At 41.1% G+C, this 22,316-nt stretch overlaps 1 protein-coding gene across 3 annotated transcripts in view; it reads right to left on the bottom strand.

Annotated features, from left to right (window-relative positions):
• Window positions 1–1,301: 1,301 nt before the first annotated feature.
• CREB1 (cAMP responsive element binding protein 1) overlaps window positions 1,302–22,316 on the bottom strand; it is a 43,194-nt gene continuing 22,179 nt past the window's right edge. The window contains exons 3-10 of one of the 3 annotated variants that reach the window (XR_010794323.1): window positions 20,145–20,291; window positions 17,615–17,715; window positions 14,855–14,997; window positions 13,729–13,779; window positions 12,407–12,589; window positions 9,268–9,418; window positions 7,199–7,781; window positions 1,302–6,744 (exon numbers count right to left, since the gene is read on the bottom strand). Coding sequence is in view for 2 of the 3 variants with exons in the window: in XM_066624125.1 (XP_066480222.1) it covers window positions 7,637–7,781; window positions 9,268–9,418; window positions 12,407–12,589; window positions 13,729–13,779; window positions 14,855–14,997; window positions 17,615–17,715; window positions 20,145–20,291 (921 nt within the window). In the remaining variant the exon portion in view is untranslated. Of the gene's footprint in view, window positions 7,782–9,267; window positions 9,419–12,406; window positions 12,590–13,728; window positions 13,780–14,854; window positions 14,998–17,614; window positions 17,716–20,144; window positions 20,292–22,316 lie in introns of all 3 variants that reach the window. The other 2 variants (XM_066624125.1, XM_066624246.1) reach the window with 2 other exon arrangements.

Raw genomic sequence — 22,316 nt, 5'->3', positions numbered from 1 at the left:
TCCAGCAGGAGCTGGGATGATTAGGATGATTAGGATTGGGCTGTAAGAATGAATGGAAAATTGAACCAAATGGACTCCACTGGGTCTCATTTTCTGCTTTTATGAAGGAAATGCCTATGGGGCCCCAAACAGCATATGAACCATTTGGTTCATTCAGACCTCATTTGTTTTCATAATGAGGGGATGGGTAGCATGGCAGAGCAGCAACATTTTTTTTTCCTTTCTAAGAAAAAAACAACAACTATAAAAGGCTTCTGTCCTGGCAGCCTCCATGGCTTTCTCCACAATGCATTAGGCAGATCTTGGGCACTGAGGGGAAAAAAAAACCCCATGGAATCTGTTAGGAACCTGCTGCCAGGAGGAATCATGGTGCTTTATTTAACACTTAAAATTTTTTTAATGACCTGTACTGGCCTGTGAATGCTGCATCCAAGAGCAGCATTGGCTGGAGCAGGTAGGCTTGTGCTGGGCAGCATGGGTGCTGGGAGAGTGTTTTGGAGGTGAAGGCATTTTGGGGTGTGTGGGTAGGGAAACAGGGTGGGACAGGCCTGGAGGCAGGATTGGCCTCCTCTCCTGTATCCTAACCTCCTTCTGGGGCTAGGCAGTCCTACACAGGGCTTTCCAGATTTGCACCAGTTACATAGCTGGCATGCATCTGAGAAGCCAATAGGGATGGCTGGGGCTTTACTTGGGGTAAAGGGGAAAATATGTCCCCTTACCCTAAGACCTTCAGCCATCCCCTGAGCAGCACTGGATCCAGTGCAGACCATGAGGCCCTGCTGGGCCAGCTGGGCTGCCCATTACTCACTCTCTGTGCTAAGTGATAACTGATAACGGAAATAGGTCTTCACAGATCAGGAGAGCACATTTAGAAAATTCCTGGTCTACATGTGCAATCTCTATACTGGTTATGTTTTATTTATTGGGCGTTTGAGTGGAACACTGAAGTAACATGCAACACAATCCTATGCATGTTGACTCAGCAGGCCTTCCTTTCAGGCAAGAGTGCAAAAGATTGCAGGCTTAACCCCCATCTATGCTATCTTCCTGGTATGGAATTTGAAAGGCTATCAAAGGAAGTCCAACAGCTCCGTGGAACTACAAAGTTCTTGTGCACCTCAGCATCCCATTAGAAAAATAGGAACAAAACTGTTCTGACTTGTTTCAAAGAAGTCGAAAGTATTTTTATTTCTATATTTTATTTCTAATGGGCTGCTTGGCAACTGTTGCTAAAGCCACAGCATCTAAACAAGTGACCCCTCCCTTTGAAAAAAGAGACTTGGAAAGATTTTAAAAGCATGTTTATGTGTCGGCACATAAATGTGTAAAAAGGGTGTTATGACAGTTTATACCACAAATTTTACAGTAAGAAAAAGCACTTTTATGACAATAATTCACAAATTCACAAGGATCACTTTAATATACAAAGCAATTACTAGCATTCTGAAACACAAAGCAGTTAGTATGTACACAATGTTAATAAAATGCAATAGAACTCAGGACATTTAAAAAAAAACCCAAAGCACAAAGGATAAATTACAAAATTAAAACAAGTATGTTTCTAGAATGTAGGGAATTGTGAATGAACTCCATCCAACTCCAGTACGTATTTTTGAGTAGTAATTTGATTTCAACAAAATGTATTTTTTAAGTTCAATACCCTGTTTTGTGCTGATTGTTTTGGATAAAGAATTGGAAATGCAGAGAGGGTAAATTCTGCCATTTCTATTAAATAAAAAGAACACAGTTGCCCCCATTCCAGAAACTTCCCAATTATTCTAAAGATGTTTCACACATTGTATATTCTTAATGTGAAGACTTCTATCTGAGCACATCAGAAACTTTACAGAAAAAGGTGCTCAAGTTGCACAACTTTCTCCCTCCACACCATAGTGCTCCTTTATATATGCAATAGAATAAGATTCTAAATGGAAGAAAAGGGCTACACTTTAGTTTCTTCTTATTTCAAAATAGAAAAGAAATGTATTACACAAACATGGAGTGGCAAAGTACAGCGTGTAGACATTGGTGTCAGTTTTGTAAACTATCCCTCAATTATTTATTATGGACTTTCTGATGAAAGCCAAATCGTCCCATTCCCCTCCTCTCCTTTTTCACTCTCTCTCAGATTGTCCCTCACATTATAGATATCTGGTAAGACTGAGACTCAAGTGACTGACTTTGATAAAAATTTTCAGTATAGCAAATGCTTGTTGACACGATGAGATATTTGAAATGAACTCTTGCATCATTCTCTGATTTCTTTACATGATCATCAACAGGTCAAAGCTAGTGGAGCTAAAAAAAACCCTCAAATAATTAGGGTGTGTGGGTTGCCTCTGTTTCATTGTGGAGTTAAGTGGACACACACGAACACCATCACAGTCATTATTGAGGGCACGCAATTATGACTGGGTGGGCCACACTGCAAATGCATGGTAACTACAAGACTTTGATGCTTAGGTTTTGCAGCATATACCCAGGACTAAATTAGCTTTAGTCCAGCTTAGTTGTCATCAGCCTTCTCATAAAACTGAGTTAGGCTGCAGACCCCCCCCCCGATACTCTAAATCTAGAATCCCAGAAATAAATGCTCTATATCACTTGATACAGAAGCATAATGGTAAAATGTTATATGTTCACAAAACCTGAGAAAGTGAGCAAGAAGGTGCAGCACGGTGTCATAAGGTTCCTTGCAGAAGTAAACAGGGGACAACATTCACAATCATAATCCTGAATCAATCCCAGGAATTCCTGACTGTGGAAACAAGCCTTAAAGTGGCATGAAAGCTTACTTTAGACTGGCAGGGGCCTGCACTTGCAGTACCAAAAACAAAGATGTTTTTTGTGCTAAACATTTTGCCTGCCTAGTCTGGACTGTGCTTTACACACATTAAAAAAAACAAAACATTTCAGCCTGAACTATTTACAGTTACATTCTTAACATTGATTTTTCATTTTGCTATAAAATCATGTAATTATTTAAGCTATGTTAAGCATGGAAGTCAAATGTATCACTAAGCAGTGGACCGCTAAAATTTCAGCACCATTCATTTGTTTAACAGTCCCAAACTAGCTGTGCTTCTGAACATGTTTAAAATTCACTGGGACTTTATCTAGTAAATTGAAAGAATCAAGAAAATCTGTTCATAGCATACACAAATCATGGGTTACGGTACATGTCCAAAGAAAACCCCATCTTACATTAAAATGTGTATAGCTAATATTAACATGCCTCAATTGCCACTGGGAAAATTCAGGAGTTGTGCTTTAAGAAATATCTGATTAGTTAAGATATGCAGTTGCATCCCTTGGTAAAGCACACATGATCATTTTCTATTTTTTTCCATGGAATTATAACTAATCCAATTATAACTACAATATGGAGCTACCATCACTGACATTTAATTTCCCTTACTCTTTATGATTGCCCCTCTAATCATGTGTTAGTATGCATTGCATTTCCATTTCCATTAGAATAATGGGAATCTTCTCCAAATATTCTAACACCTAAATATTTGGTACTGCCTTGTGCAGATTCCTCTGCAAGAATACCTGCTTCAAGGGTTATCCTGAGAGAGAGCCAGTTCATTAGTTAAGAGTGATGAGATTCAGAAAGATAGCAGGTCTGCAGTAACCATGCTAGAAACTCATCAGATGAAATAAAAGCCAAGGTACATGATTAGTGGCCTCAAATATATATTAGACTGTAATGCTTCCGGTGAGGGACTTAGTGCTTGACTGCCCCCACAAGTAAAAATTCTCTGTTAAAAGAACTAGGAAGCCAGAAAGAAGACTATACTAGATATATATTCTGATATATATCTTCTCTCTGATATACTAGGTTGTTTTTTGGTAATAACCTGCACTTCTTTACTTGAGGAGGCATTCAAACATTCAGTCCCCAACCTGCAGCCTGATGTACAGCCCCGCAGTATAAACATCATGCAAGGATGCCAACTGTGTTTCTCAGTTTTGCTTATGTTGATCCCCCTTCTCATCATTATTTAGTACCAGGTAAGACAGTGGTTTCTGAAACAATTACTCGAACCACCAAACCTGTTTTGACACAAGTGTACTTTCACATTCAACCAATGCTACTGACAACTGCTAAAGTCTGGGATAAGCTGCTGCAGAATCACACAAAATCTTAATCCTTTTTCTTAAAGGGGCAAGTGAAAAAAAAAAAAAGCAAAAGGCCTCATTAGTTCCCTTCACAGAGCCCAAATATTTTCCAATTGTTTTTGCCCTAGTGCCTAGCTGCCAAAGAGACAAAGCATAAAGTGAAGATGTTGGGGACAAGAGGAACTTTAAACAGTTGATATTGTTTCATAATTCAACATCTTTTTAAAAAAATGACAAATCACCATGAAATAAAAGTGAAAATGCATAACTGAACAACAGTACAAAATAAATCAATAAGCTCAAACAACTGGGGGAGGGTAACCTTTAAGCACGCGCGCGCGCACACACACACACACAGTAAAACTTTTTTCTGACCTCAATATACTATAATACTCAGCATTCCTGACTTAAAAGCTCTCAGAGCTATAGATTATATACTGTGTATATATATTTTATATATGTACATATTTTATACATAAGCATTTCCCAAGAATATCTAAGTTAAGAAAACACCTTGGGCAATATCTTAACTGCCTTTGTGGTACCTTTTCTTCTGTAAAGTATAGAAACTGTACTTGAAACCAATTCTGTGTATGATGACAGTAATGGAGCTAGCCCTTTCTATGCCTCTTTTTCAGTTAAGCCTGACAACAAACTTAGAATACGTTAGCAACATTTTCTGTTATGCAGCAAAGGGACCAAATGTACAATAGCTGAATTAACACAGCTATGCATTAACTCAATAAATTAGTAATACAGAAATTGAGTAGTTGGGTTGTTTTGAAACACTGTCTTCTGTTCATTTTGGGTGTTAGAACTGCAAAGCATGTTTCAGATAAACTAACTAGCTCTGTACATGGGTTAATGAAATCACCATTAGTATATGCAAAAGAAAACCAAATGACCAGATATCTCAGTACTGAATGAGTAAAAATTGACTGAAATATTATCTTATTGCTGGTGAAAGATTCCAGAATTAAACCCTGAATTTACCTATAGAACTGCCACAACAGATACTTTGCAAACATATCTCTATTGAGCCCCCTTTATAGACAAACTGCATATTGGAAAGACACACACACATCTAGGATAGGCATTTCCACAATAACCTACTCTGCTGGTGACTATCTGCTGAGATAGAAATGTCTCAGTAAATTATAGAGGGTGCTAAAATGGTGCAGATTTTTCCAGTGGCTTTTTTTTTTATACTGTCTATATAAATCTTGGATTATTGCATCATTTTATACAGAGTGCTTGATATAGAAATATTTAGCTTTAACTGGAGGATTTTTCAAAATTTCCTAAACCAAGAATGTCACATACAGTGGTTTTCACTGAGATGAGCAATATAAGAATCACACCTGCAAAATCAACAGAGGTCATGATTTGACCAGAATTTCAGGGACACACGTGCACCCGCACACACAACTGTACCCCACAATGCAGGTAAAAGTTGTGGATTCAAGTTCTCCATAATTGTTGCTCCCAAATCACTGCAAGAATCTGCTTATTTGGAGGATCATTATGTGCAATTCAAAAGGTTTCCCAACTGCTTCACTTACATATTAATTTGTACATTTATGTCCTGTTTCATCCAGCTTGTTTAAGGAGGCTCACAATCCAGACAGAAAATACTTTACAAACACGTTCAAGATACCTCTATTTTTTTTAAAAAAAGAAAAACAATTTTGCCAAGCAAATAGAAATAGGCTGCTTAAAATATGAGGTTTGAACATGTAAATTTTCAAATTCTAAGAAGTTATTGTTTTGTAACATCTGTTTATGCAAACAAAATTTGACCTGAAGGTATCCCGACTCTATATAACTATGAGGATTAAACTTTGCTCTTAATTCTCATGGAAAACCAATACCCTCCTTAAAATATAATGATTAGCCTTTAACATTGCTACAGATGTTCAACTGTACTGAAGAAAAATCCCAAATATGTCCTGTTGTTTTTTAATCACCCTTTAGATAATCTACTAATATTCCATCAGGAATCAGTGCAAGTTTGTATACATGGCTTACTTGTATACAAGAGCATCAAAAAACTGCTAGGAGTAAAGATTTAGAATAAATGCACATTATCTAATGATACGGTTACTCTCCCCATCAAGCATATATCTTTTGTTTATAAACAAAGGAAATTCTGCTCCATTATTGCTCCTTCAGGGTCTATGTACATCTTTACAATGAGCAACTTTCACTTGGATAGTTACAATTCAATTCCCAAGCTACAGAGAGTTTTACTCAGCTGACGTGTGTTGAAGGCCTGGCTGACAGTATTTGGTGAGCCAGTTGCCTGGGTAAATTTTGCACCATATGTGTAGATTTCTAGCCAACATTTTTCTGTACCATGTCATTTGCTATTCTACACTGAAAGAATTATCATTTATTCCTTTTTGAGGCTATCACATCAAGTAAGATTTCAAGCACTAAAGAAAAACTGATGGCCTTTCAATATACAATTTACAAAAAATAGTATTTGAATGGCATTAGTTAGGATGGCCAATTATTTAAGAGGATTTGAGGTGCCCAGGTAATTTTTTCCTTCTTCAACGCAAGTTTACATTGTGTTGGCTATGCTTCTGCTAATAGTTGCCTTGGGTAACTTTGCCTCTGGATAAAACAAAAACAAAATTGCAGTGCTTTAATGTATTATTTGAGATAGTGTCATGGTCATCTAAACTTCCAACTGTACTGTTCCCATTCTACTACTTCATAGGAGTTCATGCCCAGTCAGAATTATCAAAGATATTTTGTGATTTCTTGAAGTGCACCAGAAGACTGAATCTATGAAACTTCATCATAAAAATTACAGAAAATTATGAAACCAAAATTAATATAATAATCTTTATGGTGTGAAAAGACTTCTAAAAACCAAAATGGGGCTTTCAGGTAACCATAACAGCCTTTCCCAGTATGTTCAATCATTCCCTCCTACTACTCCATACCAAAATACCTGACTAAATTACCTTTGGGTTTATCCCACCACACAGCTCTAACAGTTTGAAAATGGACGTTTGAAACCACACAACTATTTGGCAACCACTTCTTCCTTAGGGCATCATACCTTGGTTATGGATGTGGCCCACCGAATACTTCAGGGCAGAGCTGGAGTGACTGAGAGACGAGCATTCAGACGAGCTCAGCGCTAACTCTTGAAATCATTACAAAATACACCCTCCCCATATTAACTTCACAAGTGAACATTTTTACTCCTGGAAGAGGGTGGGAGATGAGGAAGTCTGTTCTTTTTCTTCACACTCAGGATGCACTGTGATGAAAGTAATTTTGTGGGGGGAAATCGGGGGAGAAGTGAAGGCAGGTGTTTCAACATTCACAGTTTAATGCAAAGCACAGATGAAATAAATTCTGCAGTTGCTGTCAGGCAGTTTTGCGCGTAGAAAAAAAAGAAATGTTTAGAAAATAAAAAGTCCCCTTTGTCTTTCTGGCTGTCACCAAACCAGTCTTTATCCCACATTAACAAACCAAAAATGGGCATTGAAAATTAATCCGATTTGTGGCAATAAAGGTCCTTAAGTGCTTTGAGCTCTTCAATCAATGTCTTATTTTGGTTTTCAAGCACAGCCACTCTGTTTTCTAGACATTTGACATATTCCTTTTTCTTCCTGCGGCACTCGCGTGCTGCCTCCCTGCAGACAAAACAGGATATGCAAACTCAGAACAATATGTAAATATGATACAGATTTTAAACTTCAGTTCTTTAGCCTCAAGTATCTGAACAGAACACAAATTTGAGGGTGATGGTAAAAATGACTCTCTAGACATGCAATTCTATAAATAGCTTCTGCTATTTTTAGAGATCTTTAAAATTACTGATGCTGCAAATTATGTTTACTTCCTTGTTGGACATGTTTTTATGGTGTTTTCTCTGGCTTTACCTTTATATTTTAATGAATATTGTAAAGCTGCCCCAGAACCCCGTCATCAGGGGAAGGAGTGGGATACAAATCTTTAAATAAAATATATTTTTATTGAGTTCAAATTTACTTCAGAGTTAAATACTAAAGAAAAAAAACTTCTTGAAAAAGTAGTATTCACTAACAGTGCAAGACTGGGACCTGAAGTGGCTCAGTCAGAGGCAAGGGGAGACTGTTCCTCTTACCCCTGGGTAAGCCACCCAGCCCAATGGGTCTCCTTGGACTTGCACTACCTCTGGAGGTGGCATTCTCCACCCCGGAATCCCTCCCTCCTGGCTCCACTCTGCCCACCCCAGGCTCCTGCGTCAGCCAAGTTCAGCCGATGCAACCCCCTTCCCAAATTGGTGCAGAGGCTGGATGCAGCCTCCATGGACCAGTGCATATCCCTGCACCAGCCCAGCCGACTCTCAAGGAAGCACAAACATGTTTTATGACACATTTGTGACCCTCCTGGGCTGGTGCAAGGGACTTGCGCTGGCCCAAGGCGCAGTTAGGATTGTATCCTAAAGTACTTAGAGCCAACCATGGGACAGGGGAGGGTGGACAGGCAAGGAGAGAGAGACAGGGCCAGGATCCGGCGATTATGCCAGATCCTGACCCTGTTTACCTGCAGTACAACGCAGCCCCTAGCTGCTCCATTCTGCTTGGATCTGAGTAGACTCACTGGGGCTGCTGTAGTGTGACATAAGGAAAGGGGGAAGTTTTTCCCTTTCCTTGGGTTGCACCACTTCTGGCCCCAAACTTGTGTTGGATGCAGCACAGGTCTGCTGGCCTGCCTGCTCCAGCGCAAGTAAGAATTGGGCTGCCCACAGTTATATACAGGTAAGTGCTGCTTAACAGGGTTATGCTCTGAAAACTTCTTCATTAGGTGCATCCATCATTGCCTGGACAATGCTAACGGCCGCTGAGTCGTGCCTAGAATGCCTTGCAATAGCCATGTAATATTCCAGAATGCACTGCGGGGCCAGGAAACCAGGAAGAAGGCAGCGAGCCAGCAAAAGTGCACACAGAAAGTTTGTGAAGTGCCGGTTATCCAGTTGAGCCAGTAAGGAAGGAAAGCTAGCCCAGTGGGTTTGGCAGGACCACCATTGTATATGTGGTTGTTAATTCACTGGAACATCGATATACAGTGCATTCCTATATTACAGTCTGTAAATAGAAAATGAAAATGGATTCCACATTAATGCAGCACACAAACCTGTTCTTCATCAAACGAACTTCCCTCTTTCTTGCTGCTTCCTCTGCTGGCTGAGCTGGAAGTGCTGGGGAGGATGCCATGACTACACCAGGTGCAATGGTGCTTGTTGGTGCTGTGCGAATTTGGTAGGTCTGAACGTCTCCTGAGGCAGCTAAGAGGAAAAAGCATCAAGGGGGAGAAAAGTATTGGATTCAACAGCTCTGGAAGACTACATTATTATTATTATTATTATTATTATTATTAAAACGGTGTGAATAACACACCCATTCTGACAGAGGGCTTCTTCTCACGTTATCTGAAGTGGCATGGTCATGTTGCTCCCATGCACACTGTAAATGTATAAAGCTTGTACCATGTAGTATGGCTACATTTACATGTCCTCAGAACATGCCAGCAATGCTTCTGCCCACCCCTACTCCTTCTCTGCTTTTTACTACTTTCTTCCTCTGCTGCTTAGCCCATTCCTGTCCACTGTTGACACCTTTCAAATAATCCTCCAATTTCTCCCATTACTCTCTCAAAGGACATCCTACTTGGCTTCTCTATATTAAGTCCAACTTGCCTCTGGTCCTCTTTGCAACTTCCATCACCCTTGCCTGTAGCCATAGCTGTTGCTTCCTGCCTGCCAGGGATGTAACTGCACCGAGCTGCAAGTTGAATCGTGAGTCTCCATCCCCGTGACTTGACTCGCTCACAAGTCATAACAAGTGGCTGTCATGACCCATCCAGAGGCATTTTTAGAGTCATTTTGACTCAAGTCAGAGTCTTTTTGAAAGGTGATTCAAGCCACGAGTCAGGTGCAGCTCCACAGAAAAAACAGAAGTGCTGGTGTGTGTGCGTGTGAATCAGCGTTCTCACTTAAGTTGACATCCTTCACTTTGGCCACCATTTTCTTTCAATTTCATTCCATTTCATATTATGCGCAATGGGAAAGGCGTCCCCAGCATGACTGCAGCGTACCGTTCCACCAGGGAGTTGTCTTTCCCTGTCGCCAATCTTCCCCAAACTGAGCTCCAGTCTGCCCGCCTGCTCAAAGATTGAGGTGCAGTGGTTGCTGGGGCAACGGAATATGTAAGCGGCGGGCTGGAGTTCAGTCTAGGGTAGATGAGCAGTGGGGAAAGATAGCTCTCCTGCAGAATGGTAAGCACTGTTCACATGGGGGAGGGAAAAGGCACGGTAATGTATCTGGCCCACGGGACAGGGTCTGGAGAACCCTGATGTAAACGAAAGCTCTGCTGTCATTTGAGTGTGGCAGTGCAGTGAAAGGTTCCTTACAACCCCAACCACCCCCTCGTTCACATCATGACTCCAGATTCCACTTTCAGAAGGAGTGCCAAGCAGCATGCCATGGACCAACAGGGAGATATCAGAGCTCAGCAATGTGGGAGAGGATGGACAGCACAAAGAGACAGAAGCGGCAGGTAGGAGGGAGGGTTCCTTGCAGCTGCCAGGAGGCTTACAACCCAATCCTTTGCAGGTTTACTCAGAAGTCCCGCTGCTGTCAATGGGGCTTCCTTCCTCCTCTTCTGTTGCTAGGAAATGCCACTCCCCAGGTTTGCCTGCCTCCTTTGCCCCTTTCCTGGACTTATCCAGCTACTAGTTCCTATTGCAAGAACCCCCTCCCCCCTCCATTGGGCTCCTCCTTCTTCCCTCCATCATCCAGAGAAAAAAACTGGGTCATTCATTTGGCCAATCAATCAACCATTCCTTCCAAGATGGACAGGAGAGCCCCCCTCCCCAGGCTGCCTTGTCTTCTTCTGGTTCCTCCCCCCATTACGCTTCCCTCCTCCCTTCTAAAACCCCTGCCCCTGGAGCCTACCTCCCCCTTTTCAACCAAGTCTGCTGCTTGCACTGGTCTGAATACTGGCTTTCAAATCACCCATGAAGTCTTTTGGGGCAACAAAAAAATAAAAATGGAAGCAATCACACTTGCTCATGACTCTTTTCAGAGACATGAGTCATGAGTCATGACTGTTTTCTGGGTCAGAGCCTGAGTAGCAAGTCAGGTCAAGTTGCATGTAGCTCAAGTTGAAAGGAGTCACAGAAAATATGTTTTTTCGCAACTCAAGTCTTCAGGACTTGTGCCCATCCCTGCTGCCTGCACCCTTCTTATTCCACATTTGACTGGCAAGGTGGTTGTCTTCTCACTATATGCCTGCCTCTGTATTTTCCACCTTCTTCAAACACATGGCTTTTTTTCTCCTGAAGTTTGGTTGGAGCATGTTTTCTGTTAGTGAATGGCCACATTTAGTTCACCTTAATTTAACGGACGTCATAGGAATCTCAACAGCAGGACTGGTTCTATCCACTGTGGCTACTCCAATCTATCAAACTAGCTTTTCAAAAACTCATGGCTTCAAAAGCAAAGAATGTTCTCATGACTAATAGGTAATCATTCCCAAACACTCCTTGGCAGTACTAGAAACCAAACTGGAAAGGACAAATGCAACGATCTTGTTCAGTTATGGACTACTGTCCAGATTCTAAATAGCAGCATTCAGATCTATTGTCTAACTAAGAGCGCAATCCTAACCCCTTATGTCAGTGCTTTCCAGCACTGGCTTAGCGGTGCCAATGGGACATGTGCTGCATCCTGCAGTTGGGTGTCACTCATGCAGGCCTCCTCAAAGTCTGGGAATGTTTGTTCCCTTACCTCAATTGCACTGTCCTTATGTCAGTGCTATGAAAGCACTGACATAAGGGGTTAGGATTGTGCCCTAAGACTAACAGTTTTGGTATAAAGCTCAATATTTCCAGAGACAATAGAATATTCTGCACCCTTCTCAGAAACAGATCTTTGCTCAAAGTGTTATGCTTCACTATTTTCATATAAACAACATGATTCTCAATAGCAGCAGTTCCCAAATTTACTGTGGTCACAGAGAGGCCGCTTCTTCCCAGTTCTCCCAGGTGCCGCCAACTTAGACTGTGCGAGATCTTTTGCAATTCTTGCGAGATCCAAGATGGCAGTGCCCAGGAAGAAGAGGCCGCAGGGGACTTCCTGTGGTGCCCCTCTGAGTCCACCTCAGGTGATGCAGTACAGTTTGGGAACCACTGTTCAAGAGATATATTAATTTCACAACTTAAGTGCAGCTGGTATTAGTCTTGTGCAATTCACTTAGTAATTATCTTATCTTACCTTGTACAACAACTTGATTGCTAGGTACAAGAATCTGTTGCCCATCAGTGGTCTGTGCATACTGTAAAATGGTGGTACCAGGCTGGGTTGCAGCTGCGTTGGTCATGGTCAGAGTCTGGAGGCCCTGTACTCCATCTGTGCCATTGTTAGCTAATTGTATTGCACCTCCCTGGGTGATAGCAACTGAAACCAGGCAGATGTGAGCCAGCAGTTAGAATATTAATTTTCTTAACATCATGCACACAACTGCTTCCAACATGTAGTCATTCTGTCAGAAGAATAGTCTGAAAGTCAGTTTGCTACAAGCTCCATGCCCTACTTTGTATACGATTATACTTATGCTCTGAATCATTTTCATCCATTGCAGCACTCCATACAGGGGACACTGCCCTGGTGCTAAAATCCAGCATTTCACATGGGAAATGGCTATGCAGGTTACAGTAAAGCACAATATCACTGCTTTGTCAATGCTGAGTCTTTGTTTCTCACACCAGGGCTGGAGCTCAGTCTGCCCATGCATTTTTGGAAAGCCCCTTTTTTTAAAGAAAAGCTTTTATTATGCAAGAAATACATGTAGCTGGCTTTTCTTTTCACTTCTGAAACTGGCTTGGAAAGATGAGCTGGTAAATCTGGCTTTTGATCAGTAAATGTCAGCTTCCACAGTCCACACTGTGGAATATTTTCCACAATGATGAATATTTTGTTCCACATTTTGTTGAATAGCACACTTCCGAAGAAGGACATTTTCATTTCTGTTCAACGTGTAAAAAAGTATAATTTGATGTGCACATTAAACTAGACTGGTGTGATATTTCATATTTACAATTCATACTCAACAGTCCAAGTGAAACTCCTTGAACTCTGATTTTTCCTACCATTTATTGTGTGACTCCTGAACTTTCTACTAATGTGAAAAAATACATTGTTCTTTATAGAAAATTAATGTCAAATAACATGACATAATTAGGGCAAGCTCTGTTCACTCTAATGGTTAATAATTTTTCATGTTGCTTTCTACAGTTCTCTGTTTTGCCCTTCTATTTACACTCTTTTCTCCATCAACCTTCCACTCTACTATGTCCTTCCCTACTGTCACTTCATTTCAGTTCTTTTTTGTTCTTCTCATACAGTTTCTCCTCTTCAGTTTATTCTCTCACTATAGTTTACTAATGCCTGTTCTCTTTCATGAAGTTCCTCAGTCCACTACATTTCATTCAGACTGCATCAGGAACATTGTTCACACGCGGTCCTTCATTCATTGCTTCTAGTACAGTCTCCTCTGCTCTGTCACATATACACCAGTCCATTCATGCAGACAATACCTGCATGCACAGCATTGCCATATTGATGGTGGATATCAGCAACACCAGTCCCTAAAAAAAAATCAGGACCACACTGGGGACCAGAGAAGATAATAATCACAAGCACTATGCCCTCAATCCTCCCTCCCAGCCTTGAAAGTTTACCAAGCAAGGATCATCCACATGGCAATGCTTCTCACATGATAACTGCTGCCAGAACGTGGAAGTGTGCTCACATGCAATAGCTACTGCACAGCAATTATCACAGAACCAGTGTCAATGGAAGGTAAACTAGAACTGATTAACTTTTCTCACCTGATAATTATCACTTCAAGTGCTCATGCTCACAGACCCAAGATAGTCATGACAGCAGGTGTGGCTAACATAGCACCCTACGCTAAGCAAGTGGGACAAAGCTGCTCTTATCTGCCATATGTAACAGTAGCCTTCTTCCTGTTAGTATCAAGGCTCTCTATGGCTCCAGGAGCAGGACTAGAACTAATGGCTGAAACTAAGTAATTTAGGCTAGGCATGAATTTCCTAACTACAAGAACTGTTTGGCACTGGAGCAACCTACTTTGTGTATTAGCGGGCTCCCCCTCACTGGAGGTTTTCAAGCAGGGGTTAGACAGCCGACCTGCCTGGGATGCTGGAGCAGGTGACTGCACTGAGCGGGGACCTAGACTAAAAGACCTTCAGAATCCCTTCCAATCCTGACATTCTTTGATTCTATGATCATACCTTTAGCTGGGCCAGGTTGTTCTAAATTTCCATGTAGATGAACAAATTATTTTAGGATAGCGCATAAACAGACTTTAGTAGTCCTGCTTCCTTCCTTCTGGTGCAGCTCAAGTTGCCTTTGTGTGCCATAGTTGCATTTCATCAGAGTTTTGGCAGCACAACTGTACCGCTGGGATTGGATCTGGCCTTTGGCAGCAGTGGAAAGCTTGCAATCACTGCTATTCACATTTCTATTCAGCTGCAGTGTTTATGGGAAATTGTCTGTGGCTTCTTTCCACACATTCCGTTTGGTGTGAGCACTTAAACTGTGTTATACAAACACTAATAATTTTTCTTTCTTTCTTTTTTTATCTTAAGGCTTAGATGTGCTCCTCCCCCCGCCAAATAAGAAATACAAATCACATACTGTATTGTCCACTGCTTGTCTGGTATATTGGAGTTGGCACCGTGACAGTAGTGATGGCAGGTGCTGCTGTTTCCTCTTCAGATTTTTCTTCTTCAATCCTTGGCACTCCTGGGGCATCTGAGGACAAGTCATTCAAGATTTTTCTAAAAGAGAAAGCATATTGTAGCAATTTTAGTCAGTTCTAGTAGGTTAGTGGTGCTGGAAGATCACAATGTTTGCCAAATTATGTAGTAACATACAGGGAAGCGAATTTTGCATAATATCCAGAATAACACATAGGTTGACTTCATCATAAGAAGAGCTCTGCTGCATCAAACCAAGATTCCATCTAGTTAACCACCCTATTTCCAAATGTGCTCAGCTAGATGCTTCTGGGAAACCCAGATTTCTCTCCTGATGTTCCCCTCGACAGCAGTTCCCCTGAACATGGAGACTCTATTTACTCATTGCAACAATAGCTTATAATAAATGATGCATGAATTTGTCTAATCCCTTTTATCTAACCCTGTGGTATCATCAAAGCTCATGGCAGTGAAGTACAAATCTTAAGAAGCAATCAATAAAATTATATGCCATGTGAAGAAAACTTTCTTTCTTTTTTTTGCCTTGAATCTATTGCCCATGAATTTCAGTGGGTAACTCCAAGGCCTAACATTATAGGAAAGCAAGCAGAAAGGTCTCTCTACCTACTTTTTCTACATTATGCATAATTTCATAAAGCTCTGACATGGTCTTCCTCATTGGCTTTTTCTCTCAACTAAAAAGTCTCAAGCACTTTAGGCTTTCCTCGTAAGGGAGAGAATGTTCCAGTCCTTGATAATACTTATTCTGTACCTTTTCCAGTTCTGCGGTATCCACTTTGAGATGAGGCACCTAGAAGTGTATGAACTTCACTTCATACCATGAAGTATTCCAAATGTGGCCACAACACATATTTACATAAAAGCAGCATAATACTGGCAACTTTCTTTCAAACATTCTCTTAATTCTTATGACAGAATTTGCTTTTTATTGCTGCGGAACACTAAATTGAAGTTTTTGTTCAGCTAGCCACCACAATTCTAAGACCTAGTCCCTAGTTAGTCACTGCCAGATCGGTTCAGACCTCAGCCAGCAGTATAAAATGATACAACCAAATGTTTATATCAGATGCTTATGTGATGCCCCCAGAGCTTTCCCCTGGGGGCTGGGAATAAGAATAGGCCCTCAGTTTGGCTGTACTTGTCGTAAGAGGCGACTAAACAGCCACCGGGTAGATGGGACTCGTCAGCCTGGGAAGGCAGCTCATCTGAGAGAAGGAAAACTCTGATCCCAAACCTCCACTGCCTTGTGGCTACATCCAGTTATGGAAAAGGCTTCAGGAGTCAACCTTGAGGCAAAATCCAGAGCCGGAGTCCCTGAGGCAGTTCGTGGCTGAACACAGTCACGTTCTGGCAACTCCTGCGACGCCGCTGGAACCAACCGTATTGGCTTCTGCCTTTCCATTGGACCATTTCAGCGATGTGGAGACGGGGGATTTGCTGCTTGGGTAACAGTCTATCCTCCATATCTACCTTACCCAGGCTTCGCACACTGGAGAGGACACTCCATTCCAGAACACTATTCAGAGTGCGATACCATAGTCTTCCGAGACTGAAGGATGCCAACTACTATGTGAGAGCAAATGCTTTCCATATGGTACCCACTGTCTTGTGCTTTAAACATTTTTAAAACATACAAGAACTACTTTAAAAGAAGTAAACCCAATAAAATATTAATGCAGTATTTCAGATTTATCAAGCATCAATAGTATGAGGCACACTACAAGGTTTCATCTAAAAATTGACAGATATCTACCAAAAATAGGGATGCCTTTTTGGGAGAGGTGCCTTTTTGGGGGGGGGGGTGTGTGAAAATTTTTCCAAAATTTCTTAATTAAAATAGTAAATTGTGATGTTATGTGTTTTTATCCAAATTCTTATTCAAAACTGTACAAACAGCACAAAAAGCATTTCAACTGTGAACTCTGTATCATTTTAGACCGTTATGAAACATACATATATTCATTGGTTTTCCAAGTGCAGCACGACACAGACAAGCAGATTTTTTTAAAATCATAGTATCCCTCTTTGCATACCAGAATGTGTAAAAAAGTGACAGTTCAAGGTACAGTACAATAAAAAAAAATTAGAGAAAGGCTTCATTGAGCCTTGCTTGGTTTTCCAAGCTTCTCAAAAGTGCAGCACCGCACAGACAAGCCCCAGAAAAGGCATTTACAGAGAGTGGATTGTGGCAGAGGGGAGATCCAGATCTGAGCACAATCACCTGATCAAAGATCACATACAGATCACTGTTTAGAACTCAATTGCCTCACCTCTAGATTACAGTAAAGTGCTGGTATCCTACCCATTCACGTCTCTTTTATTTTGTGAAATGAGTGGTTATTTAGTATTTTGACCTTAAGATCATTTTATATTGCAATCTGAGCAGAAATTCTCATCATTTCGTGTTCTTTGTTGGTCGTCCCCCCCCCCCAAAACCCCCTAACCATAAATAAACCTGCTACAAACATTGGCAGTTGTTATGTATTATGGCTGCAGATATTGCAAAGTTTTGTGCAGCAAAAACGTAACTGGTTAAAAAAAACTATAAATGCTGCAGAAATTACTTCTGGTTGGCATATCATGATATACTAATTATGGGAAAACATCCCTAGGGGTAGTTAGTAAATATTGCATTTGTCTACTTGCTCTATGCCCACAGCAGAAATTAAATTCCTACCTGTAGGAGGGCCGCCTGGAAAGAATTTCTCTGCGTTTCTGAGAATCTGTGACGCTATCCACAGATTCCTGTGAATCTTCACTTTCTGCAATAGTGGAGATCTAGATATAAGAGCATAGTCATGTTACCACTTTAAATATTTTTAACAAGGGGCAGATTTAAAGGTGATAGTGCAGTCAGCAACCTATATTTATAGGTCATCCTTTATACATAAAACGTATTCAGGCCTAGACAGGATATGAAATTTCCTATCACAAAATTATTTGTCACATTCATTTCTACAAGCCATTTATCAAAATCCAAACAAAATAATGTCTGCATTATTTGGCAGGACTCTCATTACCCAGAAAGTCTCTGGGACATATATAGCTCAGGATCTGCAGGTACACAGTCAGTTTAAACTTTATTCAAAAGAACTACAAAGGATTGTGAAACATTTGACTTAGTAGTTCAACATTCCTACTGCATTCTTGCCTTTAAACTTCTTGTTCTGAATGCCAAACACTTTTGCTATCTGTTTCTTATCTTGTTTCATGGCAGTTAAGACATTCATTCTGCAAGCCATTTGAACACTGGTGGGTTTCACATATCAAACAGGGTAAATCTGAAATCTAGCTTTAATGATTAGGCACATGATATAGGCACTAGAAAGGTGCCTCATGAATTGCTCATGGGGGAACAATGGTTAGTATATTGTTCCAGGGATGTGTCAACTGAAACAAAAAATCAATATTGCTTATACTGTTGCGCAAAAAATAGCTTATGACATCTGCTCATTTTGTGATTCTTTGGTTCTCAATAAGAGAAGTTACTAAGGGTACAATCCTAATCAACTTTTCAGCACTGAGGTAAAGACAATTCAGCTCCGAGGTAAGGGAACAAACATTCCCTTACCTTGAGGAGACCTCCGTGACTTCCCCCCAACTGCAGGGCACAGCACATGCCCCACTGGCACAGCTATGTCACAGTAGGACAGCTGGTTAGGATTTGGGCCTAAATTTATCTTCCATTTTTCAGAGCATAAGAAGTGCTTTGCTGGATACAACTAAGCATCCCTACAGGCTAGAATCCTGTTTCCAATTAAGACCAGTCAGATGTTTTTGGGAAGCATAAAGCAGGGCAATCAATTATTTCTTTTTTCATGGTTAATAGCAAAGGGCTTTGATAGTAACTTGGAACTTTAGATGAAGTATCTGAAACACCCAGTGTAAAATAAAAAGTTTTTATTTTAAACTGGGGATGGGCAATTGTATTGTAGTCTAGAGTCCATACTACCAATTCTAAATTTGGCTATTGGGACCACACTAAAAAAATGCACATGTAAATGTATTTACTACAGTATTTATATACCGCCTTTCTCTTAGACTCAGTGGTTTACTTAGGCAGGCTGACATAAATCCATTTTTAAATGCGATTTTACAACATTATTCCACGAGAAATCTCATAGAAACCTCAATTTCTCCAAATGTTTACCTTCACAGTGCAGTCATCATAATGGCCACCAACTCTTGCACTATCATTTTCATACATTTTTGTACATTTACAAACAGAAACATAAGTATGTGTGTGGATGCACACATACACAAAGTCTCACACAAGCAAATTCTTTTAGTCATGTAAACAAATGCACCATTTCAGTAGAAACTGAGGGGGAAAAAATGTATCTTGTGTTAAGTTGCTCCTTGTGGGGATGACCCCTGCCTCCCACTTTCCCACCAAAGGCCTCAGATGTAGAAGGCAGGATGATGTCAAGCACCCTGATCTCGGGCCTCCTACCTGATCTGCAGGGGAATCCTCCTTGGTCAGCACCTGCCAGGTTTTAAGGGCTCTCTGTCAAACTGCACCTGTTTCCTCTTCCTCTTACCCACAAGACATCAAGATCTAGTCAGGTTGGAAGACACACTCCTACTACCACAGAAATGGGATCAGAGCCCGAGGCTCTGCTCTACTCTGCTCTCACAGTTCACTGGGTAATAGTCTGGTTATCCAGGCAACTCGCTTCGTCACTTTGGGGGTTTCAGCTGGTTGCTCAGCAGAATTCAGCATCTTGGAGTCTACACCTTTTTCATACTTTTTAACAGCTCCTTTACAAAAGCCAACTCAGCAGCTTCTGGGTCTCTTTATGCAAGCAGCTGTTGTTTACTATCACTATCTCTTCTGACAAATCTGTGCACCTCAAGTCAGAGCCTGTCTGTTGTACAGAAACTTCATTTCGGTTGATAGAGACCATAGACATGTGCAAGAAAAAAGAATAAAACAAAGTGAGGCCAATTAAATTTTCAAATGTTCAAGGATATGAGAGAAATGGGGAGTGGACTCATTTTAGCTTCCAAGCTTCTAACCTTATCCTGAACATGCCACTTTGTATTCATTTTAGGGAGTGTTAATTTCCTATTAAGTTATTGTTTAGAACCTCCTGTCAATCATTTCAAAGAACATGCTGACTAATGAAGCCCAGTACACAACAATTTGGCCAGCATTTCTATGCTTCATGAGATAATGTGGTTTTGTAACATTTTTTTACACATACCTGAACCGTCTGGACTTGTGGAGACTGAATAACTGATGGCTGGGCTGCCTGAATAACACCATGGACTTGAACTGTCTGCCCATTTGGTAGTTGTACTAAGGTCACAGTAGGAGCAGATGATGTTGCATGAGCTGCTGCCATAGAGACCTAAGAAAAAGAGACAGTGCAACTAATTATTATGAAAACCATTTCCGCATTACTTCCAATCTCCTTTGCCACGAGGCAAGGTCAGTCTGGGAGTTCTCTGGGTGATTCTCCCCTCAGGAAGACTTTCAACCTGACTTGCCTGCCTAAGGAAGAGGCTACCCAGATCTGAAGGACTGACCCTGCCATGGAGGAACCACTGGAGAACTGGGTACTGGAATTGCAGAAGACCTGGCGAGGAGGTAGATGTGGTATCAGCAGTGGCCCCTTTAAGGGTAAGGCCTGGGCTTCCAGGGAGTGTGCTGTACAGCTGCAGCCACTTGAAGGCAATAAGGCACTCAGGCATAAAAGCACCTGATGAAGGGAACATTTGGGGTGGGTAGCAGAAGGAGGAAAGCTTGAGGACTGGATTAATGGATTGAGGAACTGATGGGTGAATGGACTTTGGAGATTGCTGGAACAGACTGCTGGAGACCCTGGAGTTTGGTGTGTGGCTGCTGTGCCCAAGACCTGCTGAGGACCAAGGGGCTGCTGTAGTGGTAGGAAGCTGCTGGCAGGAGAGAGGACCTCTGCAGGTTGAACAGGCAAGCTACCCTGGAGTTGGGGTCCAGCAGGACTGCAGGGCAGAACCACGGTCATTTTTTGAGGAAAGAAGGGGAGCTAATTTGCTAAGAGTGGGCATAATTCTCCAGGCAGAGCTTGGACTGGGAATCTGGCAGAACAAACTGTCCATTAGAGAATTCTAGGTAGTTATATTTGGCTCTCTTTGATTGTAATGAATAAGTGTCACTAAAGTTGTATGTGTATTTACACAAGTACAGATGAATGCAAGCTAAAAAGCAAGGCAATTTTTGTTTTAAATCTATAACCACAGAATTAAAAAGTCAAAGTTATTAAAAATTCAGTGCTTATTTTCTTGGATAGATATACAGAATTTGTAAACTGGCAAGCAGTCCAAAATGCACAAGAGGCAAAGCATATTGGAGAAAGGTAAGCTATGATGCCAAAATTTCAGTATGAAGTTCCTTCTTAGGACACCTTTTAAGTTGTGTCCTATTCTATTTAGTGGGAGGGACTGGGACTATCCTTACTTCAGCATAGCATCTTTTTCAATGACTGTTTAAAATTAAGATTGGGAGGCCCTTGGGGACAGGAAACTGTTTATTTAATTATGTAAACTACTTTGTGAACTACTTTTGTTGAAAAGCAGTACAGTATACAAACATTCTTAATACCCCTTCCCCTCCTCCTACCATCCTAGAGGAAGTTATATCATCAGCTTCACAGTGAAGCTGAAGTTGTCAGCCATGGAGTGCTGAAGTTGTCAGCCATGCAGGAAATCTCACATTCACATCCCTTCACAGCTACAACACTCACAATGTAGTGCTGAGAAAATAATAATCTCTCAGTCTAATCCAGTGGTTCCCAACCTTTAGGAGCCCATGGACCACTGAGGCAAAAGTGGACCACATGCACCCCCAGTTCCACTGCACATATACACACACACAAACTTATTTATTTTTATTTTTCACATTCCTATGCCACCCTTTCTCCAAGGAGCTCAGGGTGGTGTACAGTACTTTTACAAACCATGGTCTGTAAAATCATGGTTCCTTCCTTCCTTTTGTCCTCACAACTCTCAGCCCAATCCTATCCACACTTTCCTGGGAGTAAGCCCCATTGACTCTGATGGAACTTCTGAGTAGACAAGCAAAGGATTGGGCTGTAAGTGAGGCTGAGAGTGACTGGTCCCAGGTCACCTCGGAAGCTCTGTGTCTAAACAGGGATTTGAACCTGGATCTTCCAGGTCTAAGTCCAACACCAGAATCACAACACCATCCTGGTGCTCTTCTTTTTTACCATTATTTTTATATTATTATTATTTTATTTTATTTATTTTTAAATAAGTATTTTTTAAAAAATAAATTTATTTTATTTTATTATATTATTTTAATACAATTAAATTTGGTAGTTCATGGGGAAGTGCTCAGCAAGACACTGGAAGTGCCAACTGCAGTTGCGAGTGGT

Source organism: Tiliqua scincoides, chromosome 1 (genome assembly GCF_035046505.1).
Source record: "Tiliqua scincoides isolate rTilSci1 chromosome 1, rTilSci1.hap2, whole genome shotgun sequence".
NCBI classification, from domain to species: domain Eukaryota; kingdom Metazoa; phylum Chordata; class Lepidosauria; order Squamata; family Scincidae; genus Tiliqua; species Tiliqua scincoides.
The sequence above is the reverse complement of the archived record's forward strand: the minus strand, read 5'-3'. Positions and strand labels throughout refer to the sequence as shown.